We start from the raw sequence: 19,657 nt of genomic DNA, 5'->3' as shown, positions 1-19,657 counted from the left end.
ATAAGAATTTTTTAAAAAAAACAGCCTTTCATTACCATGATGCAGCTTCTGTGGTATCACATACATTTAATTTGAGTGAGGGTATGGAAGAAGGGGGAAAGAATACTCTTGCTCTGCTCTAGTTTTCTAATTGTAGTTGTGAGTGAGCAAAAGTTGAACCAATTGCAAAATTCTCATTACGTTCAGCCTCAATTCCTGACCAAAACTAGAGGAAAGATTACTGTTCTCAAAGCTAAACAAAACACAGGAGGTGTCACACTTAAAATGTTTTCTTTAAGCACTTAAGACTGCTCTGCAAGTAACCTGAACATGCACCCACAACATTAGCTGCCCTCTAAAAACAAACTCGTACCATTCTAGAACAGGTTTCTTCCAGAGGAGTCAAAAAAGCTTGTTATGATGCATACATCTTCTTCCCACACCTTTTCTGAAATAGTCCTGACCATGCCTCTCACACGCCTCCTACAAATGTTGCTCTCTATCCCTCCAATAGTGTCAGGTTTTCAGTGTTGTCCCCCATGACCTTCAGAGGAAGCATATGTTTTATCTAACAAGCAAAAGCTGTATAAACAGATTGCCCTGAAAGCTGGCAAATCAAGGTAGAAGCTGGGATACTTCCACTACATCTTCTCCAGAGATGTTTTCTTCTTTACCTGACCAGCTAACTTCACCAAAATTGTAGCAACTTAGCATCTTCAGAAACTCTAGTTATCAAATGTGATCAATCTCATAGGTCATTTCAAAGTTTGCTCAGGATCCGAGAGATTAGAAAGCATAAGTATGCATTTCATACTTGAGGTCTTGATTTTATATAGCCTATTTGCACATCCAATACTCTACAGTCCTCACTGTCATCTAGTGGATAGATACAAACACCAACAACGGGCAATAGATCTAATGATCAAAGGGTAGTTCTAAAATACTGATTTAAATACTCATCTAAAAGTAAGAGCAGTAGTTCTTTCTTCAAATAAACTCAGCTATTCAGCAATCATACTCCACAGAAGGGTTAAGTTCAATACACCGATTTGAGTTCACAAATTTAACAGTCATTATATGCAGTATGGTAATATATGAAATGAAACCGAAGGTATTTGTTTAATACTTCTTTGTACAAATTCGTAAGATAGAAACTTAGAACAGACCTGTGACTTTTTTTGGCTGAAATAACTGCTAATAGCATGAAGCACTATTTTAATAGTGGCAATCTTTCACATATGCAGTACTTTTTGCTGACAAAACTTAGGAAGTCAGAACACTTACAGGTATAGCTTTAAACATCTGCAGTGGATAGTCTGATGTGGGCCAGCAGCAGTATTTCCATACTTGGATTTGTGAGTATAACTGTACCAACTAGCAGTCACATGATTGTTAGGGGGAAGAAAAGCCCTGTTTGTGGCTAGAATATGCAGGAGCTGGTGTTGCTCAAATCTACAGTCCTCCCTCCCCAGTACCAACTTCAGTACTGGGAATAACATCAGGAAACACTGAAGAAAATAAAAAGTTGCTCCTAATTTCAGACAAACAGAAAGACAAGTGTTAGAAAAGCCCCTACTTGATCCCATACCTAGCAGAGTAACACTCGGGGCTGTACCATGATCATCAATCTGCATACAGCCTAAGGTGTGCTACTGAATGAAAGAGGTGGTCCTCTTCTCCACCCACATCAGGCCATTAAATGACTTCCTCCTATCACCCAAACAGGTGAGATCAAAGAAACTCATCACAATTAACATGTCACTAGTACCACTGAAACCTGTACTGACATCAACTCACAGCAACAGTCAAACCACAATCCAGTTTTTCACCTTTCTCCCTCTCAGTTTTCTGCTTCACCTTCACCTGAAGTGCCTAAGCTTTCGGGTGAGGGCGGGGGGAACCAACCACAAAACCACAACCAACTCCATGTCAAATAGTCTCAAGCCTTCCTGACTACTACAGACAATGTCTACACAAAATCAGAAAACAAGGTCCTGGGTGACTTCAGATCATTACCAGCTAACGAGCTATAGCAGATAAGAGTCCTGTGAATATGCAAACAGGTAGGAAGCAGGACCGTGCTCTCCAAACACTTTGTTGGTTTAAAATGATGTAAGCTTCTTAGAGGCATCAATTCTTGCATTACATTGCAATTTTTGCAAGCCTTCAGAAAGCAGGTTTCCAGAAGTGTTTCCTGGAGCAACTGATTTCTTCTGAATACCTAAACACAAGAGCAGTAGCAACTGAAATATGCCTTAAGTCACTATTACAGTTTATTTAATTAAACCTGCCAGGCACTTTATTGGGTTTCTATTACTGGTAGCAGAGAACAGTATTACTAATGGGCAGTACACACCAGCACATGATCACCAAGCAAAAGAACCTAGATTTAGTTATACACGCTTCAGCAAGAAGTTCTCATCTTAACAGAGTTTGACAGCAGTAGCTATACAAACCAGCTAAAACATTTACTTTACCACACCAGAGATGCAAAATTTCACTTAACTTTCTTTACCCAAAGAGTTCTCAGAGAAAGTACAGTTTCTTAGGAGTCTTAAATACAGACAAGTCCTTTAGAAAGCCAAATTTTATAAAGCTTTAGTATCACACAAGAGATTACTAAAAGGCACGGGTTTGTCTATTTCTGTATGAAGCACCACACAACACTTTGAACATCAGCAGCCGTTCCAAGCAAGCATTCAGAACCCAGTAAAAGGCTCATTGTCTTCCCCTGTTTGCTGGTGACCCGTATGCTCTTTCTAGCTATACTTTTGTTACCATCATCTGACTTGACAGGGATCCACAATACTGCATTGACCATGCTTCAAGCAAGCCACAATACACTATTTTCAGCTATCCACAAAAAAAAAAAAAAAAACAAAAAACAGCAAATGCCAGGGTGCTGTGCAATACCATCAGATGAAAAAAAAAGTGGAAATTAGAAGTTGTCAGAGACAGAACCCGCATAGTCATAAAATTGTCATTTTTTGAACTAGTTATCTTTCCATAGTCTTAAATTAAGGAATTAACAGTATTGAGCCTCATGCAAAAAAACATTTGCTGTGAGAAATGTGAATATTTTTACTGATCTGGCCATCACATTTTTTATTTCAAAGCTATTTATAAGTTACTTCTATGATAAAGATCAAGGAAATTATGCCATACAACTTGCTGTTGGGAATGATCACTCATCATTCACATCTTTGGTGTCCTTATTACTCCCTACTAATCCCAGCTTTTAAATCCACTACCTGAATTTGACAGCAGTTAAAATACTAAAAGATTAAATGTAACAAAAAAAAAAATCCAAGTGGAAACTTAGTGAAGTCCAACTGGCAATTTCAGTTGCCAATTCCTCAACATGAGCTTCAGGTCTAGGTTCTGTCTGGCCTGCCAGCTGCCTAGGCAGGTCACCTGAACAAACCAGCGCACAGGTACTGACAGCATGTGCTGGCTCTTGCCCAGCCATTACCTGGGGGACATGGGGAAAAGTGCAAGGCGGCTGTAAAGGACATACAAATCTGCACAAAACCTACCTTTAAGTGACCAGTTGCTCTACTAAACACAAAGGTTTCTTCTTCTTAGTTTTCTAATACAAAGTTACTATTTGAGGAAAAAACCCAAGGAAGTAGTTTTCAAAAGAAGCAAAAATTCAGAACAATGTATAGTTTGAGAAACTTGAATTTGATATCCCAGAGAGCAACTATTTCAAAACACCCCTCCAACTACCTCATGCATAAATCAGAACTGTAGAGCTGATTCAGAAAACGCTACTGCCCAAGTTTCATGATTCCTCTGAAGCTCCATTTTAACAGAATTACTCATTCCTTTGCTTTTACAGATAATACATGAAGAAGCATCCCAACTGACCACAAAGTTACACAACACTACTATTATGAAACCAGGCCTTAAATTTCTATGGCTTTCTGAAATCCTTCTACACCACACCATGTTCTTGGGGATACTCTGGTTCAGCCATTTAATATTAATATTGTTCTTTCTGCAACAGCCACACAAATAATCCTCTGCTCAAAAGCTCTGTTCATTCACCAAAAGCTTTGCTATGCTCCTCCTTTTGATAACCAAGGCTCTATTAAACAAAATGGTCTGCTTAGAGGAGCACAGCCTGGCAAGATGGAGCCAAGAGTAAACACTGAAGTTATGTGGAAGCCCCTAGAAACAGTGGAACATATCCAACAATCCATAATCATTGTCCACTGTCCCTGAAAAGTATAATTAGTCCATGTCCCACTGGTTCACCAATGCAGCAAGAAAAAAAAAAACACAACACAAAAAGACAGCATTGAAGTCAGAATGATTAAGCTTATGCAGCATTTGAAAGTCTACTTTTGTTGAAGGTTGACAGAAGCAAGACTTTGAAGTTTTGCCTGGCTCTACTGTATTGTGAGACCTGCAAAGTAACAAGACAAAGGGAAGTTTTATGTTGTCAGGTAACAATAAGTAGAAAACAAGACTCAGCAGTTATCTTCATGAAATTTAAAGGTTTATGAGAATCCTTCTACAACTGGTTTAGGAAGAACAGTACCTGTTCTCTGCCAACAAGCTCCAATCCTACAAGGGATGTCATTAGACATTTGGCAACTAGACACTGGGAAGTTCAGAATTAGATAAGTACAGCATGTAGCAAAGTGGGAAAGAGAATAGCAACCAGCTTCAACCTACTCACCCTGACCTAGATAAAAAACCCAGGAGGTAGCGAGGCAGAAACTGCAAGTTGCCATAACTTAAATATATCGTAGAAAGGAGAAATTGGGCCAAGTGCATATTGTATGTTATAATAAAGCCTTTACCTGTATTTTTCTTCATACCATTGCTTTCCCTGAATCTGCACTCAACAGCTATTCTACTTGAGGGAAAAACTGGTTTTTTGCTAGAATAACTACTTATCTTGTTTTCCATACACTATTTAAGTTTGTAATCCCACAGTTTGAGTAATTAATTACCCTTGTTCTCAGCTTTGACAAAAACAAATAAAGAACTCATCCCATTTATGGCACATTTGGTACTCCACAAAACAAACTTGACCAGAAAGGCTTCTGGTTTAAAACCCAGACTCCTAGTAACATTACAAGCTTTCAGGAGTTCCAAGCAGGTTTCAGAGGCTGAGGAACATAAACATACCTGTTCCCACCAAAGTTTAGCTTTTGCTTCTACATTTGTTGTCATGGTTTGGAGTGTGTGTTTACAGAGTAGGGAAGGATGGGCATAATAAAAAGTGTTAATTAAAAAAAAGTCAGCAGTATCCATCAAATTCTGCAGAAAGCCTGCAACAATCTGAGATTTCAGTTACTTCTGTTCCAGTGCTAAATATTTCAACTACCAAGCACTTTACTATGTCATAACTATTTCACTGATACAGATCTCCAGTGTGTGTGGGAAGGCGGATATGGGAGAGACAAAGGCCTTCTGCTTACACAACACATTGAGCCACCACACTTTAGAAACTCCTGTTAACATAGTTGTGCTAGTTAGGAATAATAAAAATTCAGTTAGGCCGGAAAAATTAAAGTTGTTGCTTATGAAGCCGCCTTCTGTTGTGTGTGGGGAAGGCAGCATGGCAAGGGAAAGCTATAACAGAACAAGTACTTCTGCTGGTGGAAGCTGCACTTCAACTAGAAAAAGCACACTACTAGACCTACAGCACTTCTTGCTCAGACCCAGACATATCATTGCATAGGAAGATTACACATCAGTCTGGTTTAAAAAGTTCTAACGAGCTATTACCTTTCAGGAGGCTGGTAAATGTCAAATTAGATTTCTTCTTTTCACCCTTCCCCCAATAAAATATCCTCAGTTATGCACCAAATGTAATGCTGACAGTGCAAAGAACTACCGATTACCACACAACAAAACTATGTTCCAAAACATAACACTCACCACAGGAAGAAAGATTTGGAAAGAGTTCCCTTATGTAAGCAAGTTATAGCTTTGTTTAGTAATTCAGTACTTCTGATGTCAGTATTATTCATTAATCTCTGTAGGTTAAAAGAATTTTATACTACCAGTATACTGATTTCAAAGCCAGTTTGGGTCCACAAGTTATAGCTGCTTCCATAAGCACAGAGTCTGCTAACAAAGACGATGTTGTACACACAATCAGCTCATGTATCTCTGTATCGTATTAGTAGAACCATGGATGTACTAATAGGACACCTGACTGCACAGCTCATGCTGTCAGGACTTATCAGCTCCAGCTTAGTACTGCTCTCCAGGGTTTCTAGGCCACATTCCATAGTAAATGAGATTCCAGGAAAGCATTTTGGTCAGGCCAGATACCAGCTCTGAACCAGCCTCATACTGCTACTAGTTCTGCAAGACTGGGGAAACCGGTACTTGCACAGGTACTATCAAGAATCAGAAAGACTGGCACCAAAACAAAATTAAGTACTGTTAAAACTAATCCCAAGCAGTTGAGCATACCTGCATAGTGTTCCACTCATTAGCTCAGGTAAACATGATCTTTGCCCCCACAGGAACACAGATTTTCCAAATACAAGACCATTCAAATAATTTTCTTCCACCATATGCATACGAGAATAGGCTATTTGGAAAGGTTACAAAATATCTGGCATTTTTCAAAAAGTGTGGTGCAAAAATAAACTATGTAACTGGTCTGCCTCATAAAACTACTTTTCAGCTTCAGGGGAAGAATCTGAAGAAATAAGTCACAGCTATAATGGCAAAGTGAGATTAGTACTACCTGCACTTTCTGCTAACAGCGAGTTCACTTTCTACTACGACTGCACTACTGAATCAGAGACCTAATCAACAGTAGCGTCATTTGATTATGAGTATTCAAACACAACCACCTCCATACCACTCTTATTCCTAACATGAAAATACCTCACACTCCTCATATGAGGAGGATGAGGAGAGGAAAAATCCTACCAGCGAGTCAGAACGGCCTTTAGCCCTCAAAAGGGCTTCAGAAGGCACCTGAACGTCTGTTTGAAGACATCTCCATTCTTGCTACTACAGATGAGTAAGCAACACCAAAATATAGATGTCTTCTAATAATGGTAAAAAGATTTTAAAATCTTTATTTGAAACAGAAAAAACTCATCCAAAAGAAGTTACCTGTGCCAGAAAGACATTCCTCAGAGATGTACATACAGGGAAGATGGTGTCTCACACCCGAGGGGAAGCTGCTCTGAATAATCTCTTCCCAAATGAGTTGCTTTGCAGAAGCCTTTCAGTAACTAACATTTTACCCACGCGTGCCACAAAGATGGCAATTTGCAGCAACTGTGGAAAAGTTACTATTTCAGATATTGGGAAACTACTTATTTTTAAGATAACTTCAACCTCACACAATACCTTGACCTTATAAATGCTCTTTGAAGGAGAGGGGCAAACTACTTCCTCTAAGAACAACTCACCACCTTTATAATTACCTTATCTCACAGAAGCTTTCTTGCTATTTTCCTTTCTATTCAGACAGAGTTCCCTATTGCACACCATGATCTACTCATCTGGAAGCAAGAAAGCTTACCACAGAGGCCTTGGCCATGTTGGAGAAGAGCTGGGAGGACAAAGTGGGAACAAATGTACTTTACAAGCTACAGAAAAATGGAAGTTAAGCATATGAGACTGCAAAAAATTGAGCTTTCTTTATATACATAGCTATGGAACTAAAAAACCTAAATGCTAAAACATCTCAATCATTCTGTGGCTGTACTTTGTTTCACATGTCTACCTTCTAAAATGTTGGACAGTTCCATGTTTGAAAAGTTTATCCTGGAAAATTTCATTTCTTAATATATACACAAGGGTCACCTATGCTGAAAAGCAAACTAAGCAAAGGTTTTTTGTGAGACCAGATGAACTTTATCTGACCAAAGCTTTTATCTTATCTGCAGGTGAGTATTTCAAAGTCCAATACCAACAAGAGAAAGCAAAATGCTTGTTCAACTACTGCAACATGGCAAATTGAAAACATGTTTAATTAGGTTTAATTAATTTACCTCTAACAGTGTTTAAAACTATCATGTCTGTTCATTATTTCAGCATCTGTTAAATCTATCATCTTCAATTACAAATATCTATTCAGTGTCACTTTAGAATTAAGAAAGCGCACTGCTATCCAACAACCCAAAACTAAACTCAGAACATCTCCATTTATGAGGCAGCTCATTTCAATCACTGCAATACTTTAATTGGAGGAGTAAGTACTACACACACAGACCCCTGCTTTTCAAACACACTACAGCATTGCAGAGATCTGTGAACTTTTATATCAACAATAAATTGTATCGACTAAATATGATTCATAGACTAGTCAGGTCTATAATGAGGACAACGACACTAATCAACTGAGAAGGGATCACTTGCGGTTCCAGATCAGTGAAAAATTAAACTGGCAGCATTCTCTACCTGTTGCACATTCAGTGAAAAGTGAAATTAAAACAGATACATGGAAGGTGGAGGGAGGTACATACATGTGCACATGCAGATTTTCCTTTACGTTTGTGAAGCATAAGGAGTTAATCTGATCTTATCTGAAGAGACTCCCACATACTATATCCGAACCCACAAAAAGATTCTTTATTCTCCCTATGCAGAGTCAGCAATATCCTATACATGTATATACACATATATACACAGTATTATACAGCTTTAATGCACCAAAACAAATAAAAAAACTCAAAGCTATTAAAGAGTATTTGATAACATCTGGAAGAGTTTAGACCTTGTTCCAGCTCTGTCTAGAGGAATCATCCACTAACAGTCATTTCAACAAATAATGCGTATTTAACAGGACAGAATAAAAAACTGCTACTTCTATTTTTATTCTTCAACCTGACAGTTACGAATGGGCCAAGTTTGAGAAAGTTAGGTATCAGCATTTTAGCTAATGATGGGATTCATCCCCACAAAGCTTTACAAGAGTATGTTGATCGCCTTGTAGCCTACAATCAATAGTCCTACTAAACAGAATACAGATCCAATTAAACTGAAACATATTTTTTTCAAATTAGAACTGAATCAGTTCCCTCTAAAATCCTCAATGCTATAGTGTAGTATTAAAATACAAACTTCATCCTCAAATTCAAGATATCAGCAGCCACATTTCAGGGTATACATGCTCCATGTGTCCCCACAGAGCCAATCCAACCTTTACCTCAGATTTAGTTTTCATCTATTAAAAAGAACAAAAGGGCAGTACACTGCCCCAAGCCCCTCTATAAACATATAGGCACTTATTAGATAAGAATCCTTAGAGGAAAAAAAAAAAATCTTCCTTCTCCTTCCTCTCTTCAAGAAGCCTCAACACTGATATACTTGCATTAAAGAAAGAGGCTATCGAAACCACTAGAAGACTTGCTGACACCTACTCTGAAGAAATACAGCTACAGGCAACAAGTTTATTTTTGTCATGGTATGCTCTTTCCGGAAACACTGCTGCAGTCAACGTCAAGGTCTGGGCTTGCAGAAAGGCGCAGATGCATATTGCCTTATGCAAAAGAAAACCCAATTCAGAAATACTGCTCATGTGAATCTAGATTGTCTGGGTTGGGCACTAGCACATAACATGATCAGCTAATTAAGTGAAACAAGCTCTTTAGAAGCATGACTTCAAATGATGACTTCAAAAGACTTCTGCCTACTTTTTGCCGCAAAAAAAATAATCAAGTTTCCCTTAAGTAGTGTTTTAAAGTTTTTAATATTAAGTGCCAAAACCACTTTATATTCTCCAAATAATACTTACTTCATTTCCATGTTTCTGCAGAAATTCTATTTCCTGTTGCGTGAAAGTAGTCATTGAAATTGACTTTACTCTGTGGGGTGGATTCAAGCCCCGTCTAAAAGAAGAAGCAAGAAGTATTTAGTCAGTATTCAGGAAATACGTCATCGTACAATCGCTTTTAACATTACAACCAGAAGTTAGTCAGCTTTAAACTCAGGAGCCACCTCCATAAAAAGCACTCATTTTGGTACTGCCATACACCTTAACGTGCTGTAAACTAGTCTCAAAGATAACACTCAACATGCAACGTCAAATAATTGAGCTTTAGGGGAGACTAGTTTGTAACTACACATGGAAAGTCACTCAGACTTCCTATGCAAATTTATGAGAACATAGTTAAGACTCTTTTAAATCCTAACCTGCTTCCCCAAACTTGTTCATCCTTGCCTCTACCCTTCATCTCTCAATCTGGGGCTCCTCCGCTGTAGTTTTCTTTCCCTCCAACTCCTTCCTTCCTTCAACTTATTCTTACTACAACTTCTACCCAATCACTAGATTTCTTCAAGCTGAACTCCCCAGCTCAGATTCTTTTTCTCTTGCTTTAACCTGTATTTCCCGTCTCTTCTCAGCATCGTTTTCCAGATTACTTTTTGCCCCTCCATCCACAGGTTGGTCTGTCTTCCTCCTCCTGAAACCCACACAAGTAACAGCAACAGAAGCAAAAAGACAATGCGTTTATTTTGCTCTCAAATGAGAGATACCATTACTAAGGCAATAGCTCAAAACTTCAGCAGCTCTGCCATAAGCTTGACACCATTCTCACATCCATGCCAGACTGCTGCAGCAGAACTAACAGAAACTCAAGTCACTTGTGCTGCCAAAGCCCGACACTGTCAAACCCAGTTCAGTCAAAACCTGCAAGCACAGAGAAAAATCCTGCTGAGCAACAGTGTCAGCATAAGAAAAAGCTTTCTTTTAAGTTCTTTCTTTAAATACATGTTAACTGCTGCTTTTGCCCACAAATACTGAGGATTAAAACCAAGCCTTGTCTTGCTCAATGGAAACAAGAACATTACATCCCACATATGGCCGAACAGTGGAGACGCTCACTCAGGCAACACAACGGGGTTAGTTTAACACTCCAGTTAATCAGGCCTGGATTTCTGTGATACCATCTTAAGAAAAAATGAACATGCATTATCTATGAGATATCAAAGAACACAAAATTCTGTGGTTATGCATATGAGAAGAAAGTTTCCAGAAAGGAAGCTGGGGAAAGCTTTCCAGGGATGTAATACAAGGTCAACAAACTGTTAACAGATCAGCTGATAAAGAGTTAACTTTACTGCTCATATTTGTTATTACACTAATGATAAACTTGGTTCAGATTGCTTTTCAGAATAAGAAAAAAACTATCACTGACATCCAATTTAAGACTAGTAGTTTTCTTTAAATTCCATTATTCTAACACCAACTATAAATTAAAATTGTACTCCATCAAAACAGCGTATGACAGAAGTCTAATGTTCCAAATATTAACACTTTATACTCAACTTCACAGAAAATTTTTAGCACTCAGATTGAGTATAAGGGAAAACTGTTGTGCATTTAGCTTGCAAGTTCACCTTGACACCTAAATTCATACTGTACCTATAAGATAACAATTCTGATCCTGTGTTAAAAAAATTTCCACTTTTTAGTTAAAAGTTGAATACTGATTAGAACACTAAGCAACAACATTCTAGCCTGTTTCATTAAAAAAAACCAGATTTAAGACACTCAATGTTGGAAACACTTGGATAAAAATAATCAAAATAATTGTATTTTGCTAAGAAATGCAATTAACTTCCGAGTTTAACCTTTAAAGGAGAAGTCATACACAAACCTACTGGTACATGACAATGAATTTTACAGAATGCTATTTGCTTTAGCAAATTTTTCAAATCTGAGCATCTAAAACTAGACCCCCTGGTTCCACACCTTGACAAGAAGGCAGAATAAGTTTTAAGGTTAGTGAGAGAGGTTTCAATATAGCTTATTCAGCTCAATGATCAGCAAATTAATTTCTTGTCTCGAAAAGTTTAAATTCCTTGGTAAACTGACTAACAATTTAACACCTTTCATCTAGCATAGGTAAATCAAACCCACACCTACATCAGAAATAAACAACACTTTTTAAAACACCATATTGTTATCGAAGATCTTTTTTTAAGTAAATACTTATTTAAAAGTGATGCAACTTAAAAATGTGTAAGAGTTCTATGCACTTAAAATTCCCTGTTTCAGAGCTGGTGTTAGTATTAGGTTTGGTTGTTTGGGTTTTGTTGATTTTTGAAGTCCTTTTTTTTAAAAAAAAAAAAACACATCTTCTTGGTCCATGCATGTGAGTCACTACATTTCACAAAGCTATGCTGTAGAATTGTATATTAAGTGACAGAATAAAAAAAAAAGTGGCATCCACCTGGATTTCACATAAATATACTCCATGTTCACATGACTATCACTGTCCCTTGCTTTTAACAGTAAAGTATAAAAGTGGTTCTGTCTACCCGAGTCTGTTCAACTTATTCCCCTCTTATTAATTAAGGAAGATGCACAGTTAGATAGTTGTAAACTATTTCATGACTATTTTAAAAGCTAGGGTCATTCACTAACACATTCACATGTTTTTCAGCACAGGTAGTGTATCTAAACTTTCACACCAGCTTCCGCTGGAAATCAGCTGTTACAGTAAGTATAATTTAAGTGCTATATTGTACCTGTGTTTGCAATTTAAAGGCACTGCGCAAGTTATTTCAGCAGTACCTCCTCTGCACTGATCTACTAGGGCTCTTCAAAGCATTTAGATCAGCAAACAGGTATCTTCAATTCTGTTAAGCAGCGATACTAAATGTCCTTAAAGCATAGAGAATATTTTGTTTAACCTAACTAGAGACTTCCTACATGCCTCTCTCTGCGGTGATGGCTGCTCTAGAGCTTTAAGGTTCAGGTTGTAAAGTTCCCTGACCTACACATTATATCCATGATGGGGGACAAGATGAATTCTCATTTCTTTTACACCCTCCTGCTAAAGGGGGAAGACATGCCCCATTCCTAAAGGTCAGATCACAACACAGAGGTGTCAGGTGTCTTGCATGATGAGAAAGAGCATGTTGCTGCATCGGTGGTCCAGGACAACTGGAAATCCTGAACATAACTTTAATAGCCAAAAATACAAAGGTAACTATCAAGCTGCAGTACTACACATACAACTATTTATGTTTATTTAACATGGCATGTCGTAGGGGGGAAGCCTATGAAAACCCTCCTCTTACGCTACAGCAGTGTAAGTCATCAGACTGCAACAAGGAATTTGAGACAGGAGGCTGCATTATAGAGCATAAAACCACAGCCCAGTACATATGCATTATCTTCTTTGATTCTATCATTAAAACACGTAAAGTCGTCGTGTGTCGTCCCCCCCTTTTTTTTTTTTTAGGATTTCTAACTAGCACGAGCCACTTTCAATAACATTTTACCCATGAACTGACTAGAACCTCCCTAGAACAGAGCAGCTGTGGGATTTATGAAACAGAACTCAAGAACCAAGTACTACAGCTACTCTTACTTCAAAATCCTAAGTTATTTTATACCCTTCCTTACCTACAAGGATTACTTGATGACCCAAATGATTCACAAACAACTCATCTACATATGGGGGAAGCTTACTGGTAGGCAGCCAAGTACAATTATCCCTTATGTGGAATTAATAAACCTTCTTGTTCATAGGAAAAACTTATCTACCACTTGCTTTGTTTCTCTCCAGGTATGACAAGCATTTTGCACAGTTCTAATGCTTTACAGTATTCCCTATTTAACAGGAGACAATGGATTATAGTCCCTTAGTGTAAATTAATAATGCCTAAATTTAAACTGACCTTGGCCAAATATTTGCAAACTGCACCTGTGCAGTGGTACCAGTTACTCCCTTCTCTGCTACAGAGCGCCTGAGGAAGACAGCAAACAAATGCTACCTCAGCACTTAATCCAGATTGCAGCAACTATCTCCTAAAAGGCCCCTGGAAAAGATGACAGAGTAAAACTATTCTGCCATCTGCACTTACCTGGCACACCATAGCTAGAACATCCCACATGCAGATTCCACCCAACACTTCCAACTTCATGCTCAGCAATGGTTATTGCTGTGGAATAGCACTGTGACCAGAACTTTCAGCTATGACACTATTCTCCACTGACTCTCCATTGAATCAGTCCAAGCTTCCAGTCACACAGCCCATCACAGAGGCAGCTACAGAGAACATGAGATCTTTGTTCTTCAGAAAGCATTGTTGAAACTGGTGCTCGCACAAACAAAGGAAGCTTTAAGCCACTGACACAAGATTCTGAAGCCTGGCAATTGAAACATCAAACATTCAAAACACTGTCAATGAGCACTGAACATTTGTTATAACATAATTTAGTAGCGAATTATGGTTGAACTTGTGATTGTTGGCAGAGCAGCCACTCCTGCATTAGTCTCAAACTGATGTCAGCAAAGCTGTTTGCAAAGGCCAGGGCTGGGAGGGGAACAAAATTTAAAGAGTGGGCTCTGCCGGAATAGATGGTCACTTCCATGGGACAAACGGTGGGCAGATGGCTACTAATGTGCCCCTGTATCAAATTTAACATGATCTCAAGTGTAAGCCAGCAAAATCCGATCCCCTAAGAATCAGGAAGTTAATGAGGCAAGCCAAACGCCAAGCCATCACAGAGCACCCTACACTCCCAGGCGTCTGGAAAACAAGCTTTAGAAAACCCAATGTCACAGCATTCGTTATTATTTCTATTAGCAAAAGAGAATATAAGCAGTACTGGACATTCCTGATACTTGCAGACCTCCCTGGAGACCCTCCACCACCTCACAAGCTCATTTATTTTTAACAGGAAAAGGCTCACATTTAGAAACACAGTCAAGGTGAATTTAACTTTTTTCTTAACACAAACATACATCCTTTCTGAACTGCATAGTATTTACTGTGATATAGACACTTCCTCTGCTCTCCACCCATGACACTGAAAGCAAGAAATACAGTCACATAGGAAATACCCTTATATATATACACACACACATATATATATACATGCACATACATATAACACATAGCCATTTTTCCAAACGTGTGCCAAAGGAAAAAAGGGACTGGAAATTCATGCCAACGCAACCAGAATCACCTTCACTCTACCACCATTCAGACCATTTGCATTTCTGCAAAACTTCCTTTAGGGAAAGTGACAATAATTCACCACCATTGCACAAGATCTTTTTAGTTTGTAACTAGTATCTGCCATCAAGTCCCTTACCCAGGAAAAATTTTAAATCTAGAATTACAACAAGGAATATTATAGGCAGCCAACAGAAGGCCACGTGATCCAATAACTGTAAGAAATAGTATAAAAGGGTTTTAGTATCCCTGACAGTAACCATATGTTCTAAATAGTCATTGCTACTCCTTCCTGACACAAGCCAGAAGTGCAAACATCTGAACAGGAGACTTCCTCAGTAAGGTGGGAGGGAGTAAAGAGGACAGCAGTGAGAGGAAAGGTAGGAGTGTCCTAATTACCACATCAGCAGATATTTTTTAAAAAAGTCAATCAAATAAAAAAATTCTATAATACCAAACTGGACTCTCAGTCAAACAAATATTCTCCATTTAAGAATTTAAAAACATTATTTTTATGAAAGTTAGAGGCAGGCAGACTAGGAGTGGTATAGAAGTGCTTGAAAGCAAAGGCACACACAGACAGCTGAAAAGATAAGACAAAGGGAAGGATGCCACTGTCAGCAGGACACATGGTAGCATCCAGAAATACAGACATAGCTACCAACATAAACCTTCAAATCAAAGGACTTCCGTCAAACCAAAAGAATATCTCCGCCAACGTTTCCTGAGATGCGGTTTTGCTATAATAAAGAGAAGTCTTCTGGTTTTGTATTACTGTAATCCTTGACCTGAGAAGACTGCTCCCTCCCACTCTTGGAGATGATCATGTGTGTATTTCTACATATCCTATATTCTTGCCCAACACCATGAGTTGAAATAGACACAGCTTGCGTGATGCCAGCATGCTTTTTTTCCACATGAAGAGAATTTAAACACAGGGGACAAGTATAAGTATTTTAAGAGGAAGCCACTGTCCATACCACCACCCATGAACTTTCTCCTGCACGCACCATTTTGCACAACAAAACTTCTGCTCTGTTAAACCCAATCTGATGAGAAAACTTTAAACCTATGAATTACGAAAAAGGGCCTCATCTATGCTATTCATACTCTTAACTTGACAAGTATCACCTTCAACATTAAACTCAGAAACAGATTTTTTTAGCAAAGTCACTAGTTTTCTCATCAATTTTAGTAATACTTGAACAAGTCAGACCTATTTTTTGTCAATACTACGAAAACAATAGGTTTTTTAAAGCTAAATCTAGTAATAAATAGCATCATACTCTTTCTACACATAGAATCCTTAGTAGAAATTAAGGATGGATCCAGAATGAAGATTTTGGGGTTGAATAGACTGTCCTTGCCAGGACAATGAATAAACACTCCAGAAAACTTACAAAAAAACCCCAACCAACCAACAAGTTGGACTTCAGATTTAAAAAGTTTAGAGTTAACTATCTAGAACAACATGCCTGTCTAAGATGATACCAATTTTAGCAACCACTTTTAGTTAACTGGCAAACCTTTCTGAAGGAGACTTGTTAACATAGTAGTATTCTAATCCTGCATTGGGCACTTGATACTTTAAAAAAAACAAACTGGTCTACTTCACTCCAAGAACACTTCCTGTATCAGATTAGAAAAAAAATTATTAAAACAAGCAGTAATGCAAGTCATTCACAGACCATACAAGCAAGACGAAGTAGTAAAGGTTATTAAAGCCTCACAGTAAAAGCAAGTATTATTGAGGTAGAATGCAAACAGCCATTAAGAACTACAGAAGCAACAGTGCTTTTACACTTATTTGCCACTGTATAATTTCTACTCAAGTCAATTCCCTCCACAGTGGAATTCTACAGTGAAAAGCATTTGGAAAGAAGCTGTTTGAAGGACTATTCTGATAGAAGTGCTAAAAACAGTTTCTAGTTATGAAACAGACGTGACCTATCTCTATACCAAGTCTCATCACCAACAAAGGCATGCCACTGGCTAGTTACTAAGGCCTTAACCAATACATACAGTCTTGCACACACAATTTACAAAAGCATTTCCAAGTCAACATGAAAGAATGAGCCCAAATTTATTTCAGAAGAAAGCTCTTAAGTCCTCTTAACAGTCCTTCACTTCAGCTTTAAGCGTAGGTGTTACTAGCTGTAACAACTAGAAATGTTGTTTGTGGTTTCTTTTTTATAGCAACACAAAAACACTGCATATTTAGAATGAAAGAGCTATTTGCATTTTATTAGAATGCCAACGCATGAACAACTTTTCTTCAGAAAAATTTTTCCTCCTTTACGGATGGTAACATTCAAATGATTGCAAACTTCACAGCAACCAACAGCTGTCTCCTGCTTACTAGTTTTTTTCACTGCATGTACATCCTTTTGGTTACTGCAAACTGGACTACGGCCTTTAGTAGTCCATACCACCCAGCCAACAGATAAATGGAGCAAATCCTACTGAACCCACGCTTAACATCTCAGCATCACTCACAACGTATTTGTCTACTAAGGTCAAGAAGTCTAATAAATACAGGAATATATTCTCCCAGAGCAGTTTTATCATGCTGTCAGTTTAACCAGTAAGAACATGTGCAACCATCAAATAAGCTCTGTGCAGTAGCTTAAAATAGTTTCACATGCCAGCACAAATAACAGTTTGTTAACAGAGTAAACAATAGCCAGAGCTGGCTGCTTAAGCAGCATGTATATGTCAAAAAATAGAGTCTCTTTTCAGTTCCACAAACTGAATGTATTTTCTGTATTTGCATCAAGCCTGTTCAAAAGCCCCACAAAGCAGAAGTAAGAAGGAAAAAAAAAAACCCAAGACTAATTAGCTGTCCAGTAGTAAAAAAGGCAGTTAATTCAGCACAGAACTAACACATTTGCTTTGTTTTGAATCTCAATGTAATTACCAACTTTGTTCTAAAACACCAGACCTTACTTGGAAGGCCTGTACAGAATACTTAGTCCTTCCTAGTAAGGAGGACAGAAATTAGTTCAGGCTCCTGAATGGCTTTTAAAAATTCAAACCCTTAAGGACAAACACAAAACTGTATCCTTTGACATACTATTTATTACTTACTTCAGCCACTCTTTGATTCCCCTTCATTCCATAAGCACAATGCCACAGAAACATAAACAAGCAAACAAATTCTGCTACGGAAACATGAACACTGAAGACAGTGGGGTGGTTCGTCGTCGTCGTCCCCCCCCCGAGTGATGTGTATGTAACAAATTCAGAACTAACTGATCTCAACTCTGTTTCATAGACACTACGTCGGCGGAGGAAGGGTGGAACAGGGAGTAGGGAGGCCCATGCAGGAATGAGGAACAGGAAAAAAGCAATCCACTTTATCAGAGCCAATCCCTTTCCAAGGTTTAAATATATAGTTTGTAGGAAGTAACAGATGTAAGAAAAAACCTTCCACTACTTTTCTGACCAAGCATATTAAACTATTAAGGCTAGAGTTTATCCTCTAAGCTGGAGTTCAGAGCTGTCTTACAAACTACTAGCAAGCAGAATTTGATTCAGAAAAGGCTAGGCTGGTGATTCGGCTCAAAGTTAAAGTCAGCTTTTTAAACCTTAAAATCCGTGCTCACGATAGGACCAGTCTCCCCACGCCTTCACCACTGCCATGACAAGGCAAACCGTTGGTTTGCTCCCAGCAGCATTCTCCAGACACTTGTTCCACTCACCGCCCCTCCAGCGGTGGCGGGGGGCGCCGGGGGGTGCTCCCCTGTTCCTGCGCGTACCGCAGGCGGCCGCTCGCGCTCCTCCGTGCGGGAGGCACCTCCGCAGGGCAGCGGCGGGACCGCCCGCGAGTGCCGCCGCCCGCGCACCCCCCGCCCGGCGACCGCCGCCCCCGAGCCGGGGGCTCCGACCGGCGCGTACCCCGGCGAGGCCTCCCCAGCGCCGTCCCTTCCCCCGCCCGGGACGGCCCCCGCCGCTCCGCTCCGACGTGGCCGAGCCAGCAGCCCGGCGCTGCCGTGCGGCGGGGAGGAAGGGCCGGCCCGAGGGGGACAGGGCCCCGCGTAGCGGTCCGCCCGCCGCCGCCGCCCCGGCACACGCGTCCCCCGGCGGCGAAGCGAGCCCAGCGGCCGGCCAGGGACGGAGGTGTCCGTTCCCCCCCCCCCCCCCCCCCCCCGGGCCGGCTGAAGGGCCGGAGCCGCGGCCCTCCCGTGCTGCACTCACAGGATGCCGGAGCAGGAGGTGCACACGAAGCTGCCCACCGTCATGTCGGTGTAGGTGGGGCCGCGCTGGTCGCAGTCAAAGCACTTGCGGTTGGGCGGGAGGCTGCTCATCTCCCGCAGCAGCTTCAGGTGCTTCTCCTCCTGCTTCCGCTTGGCGCTCGCGGCCATGGCCCCGCCGGCGAGGGGACGGCACGGCACGGCGCCGGGCCCCGCTCACACCCCGACGGCGGCGGCGCTCCGGGGCCCGGCCGGCGGGAGAGGGGGCCGGGGAGGGGAGGGAGGGAAGGAAGGGGCGGGGAGGGCAACCGGCGCCCGCCGAGGAACTGGGGCGGGAGCGCGGCCGCCGCTGACGCCGGCCGGCGGCACCGCGAGGGCGGGCGGGAGGGGGGCGGGCCGAGGGCCGCGGCGCGGAGGAGGCCGCCAGCGGCAGCGCCAGGCCCGGGGCGGCTGAATGACGAGCTCGGGCGGAACCTGCGCGACACCTTTATGAGATCAGAGAAGGAGATGGCGGCGGCGGAGCGGCGCAGCCCAGCGTGCTCGCCGGCGGCAGCGCCCCCTGTCGTTCGGGAGGA

The 19,657-nt window shown here is 40.6% G+C and overlaps 1 protein-coding gene across 5 annotated transcripts in view; it reads right to left on the bottom strand.

Moving 5' to 3' along the window:
* The window catches only part of AGFG1 (ArfGAP with FG repeats 1), a 36,842-nt gene extending 17,312 nt beyond the window's left edge, over window positions 1-19,530 (bottom strand). Inside the window, exons 1-2 of one of the 5 annotated variants that reach the window (XM_055817159.1) lie at window positions 19,087-19,530; window positions 9,710-9,803 (exon numbers count right to left, since the gene is read on the bottom strand). In XM_055817159.1, coding sequence (XP_055673134.1) covers window positions 9,710-9,803; window positions 19,087-19,253 — 261 coding nt within the window. In that variant the 5' untranslated portion in view covers window positions 19,254-19,530. Of the gene's footprint in view, window positions 1-9,709; window positions 9,804-18,590; window positions 19,056-19,086 lie in introns of those variants that run through there. The other 4 variants (XM_055817157.1, XM_055817160.1, XM_055817158.1 and 1 more) reach the window with 4 other exon arrangements.
* Window positions 19,531-19,657: the final 127 nt, after the last annotated feature.

Source organism: Falco peregrinus, chromosome 12 (assembly GCF_023634155.1).
Source record: "Falco peregrinus isolate bFalPer1 chromosome 12, bFalPer1.pri, whole genome shotgun sequence".
NCBI classification, from domain to species: Eukaryota; Metazoa; Chordata; class Aves; order Falconiformes; family Falconidae; genus Falco; species Falco peregrinus.
The sequence above is the reverse complement of the archived record's forward strand: the minus strand, read 5'-3'. Positions and strand labels throughout refer to the sequence as shown.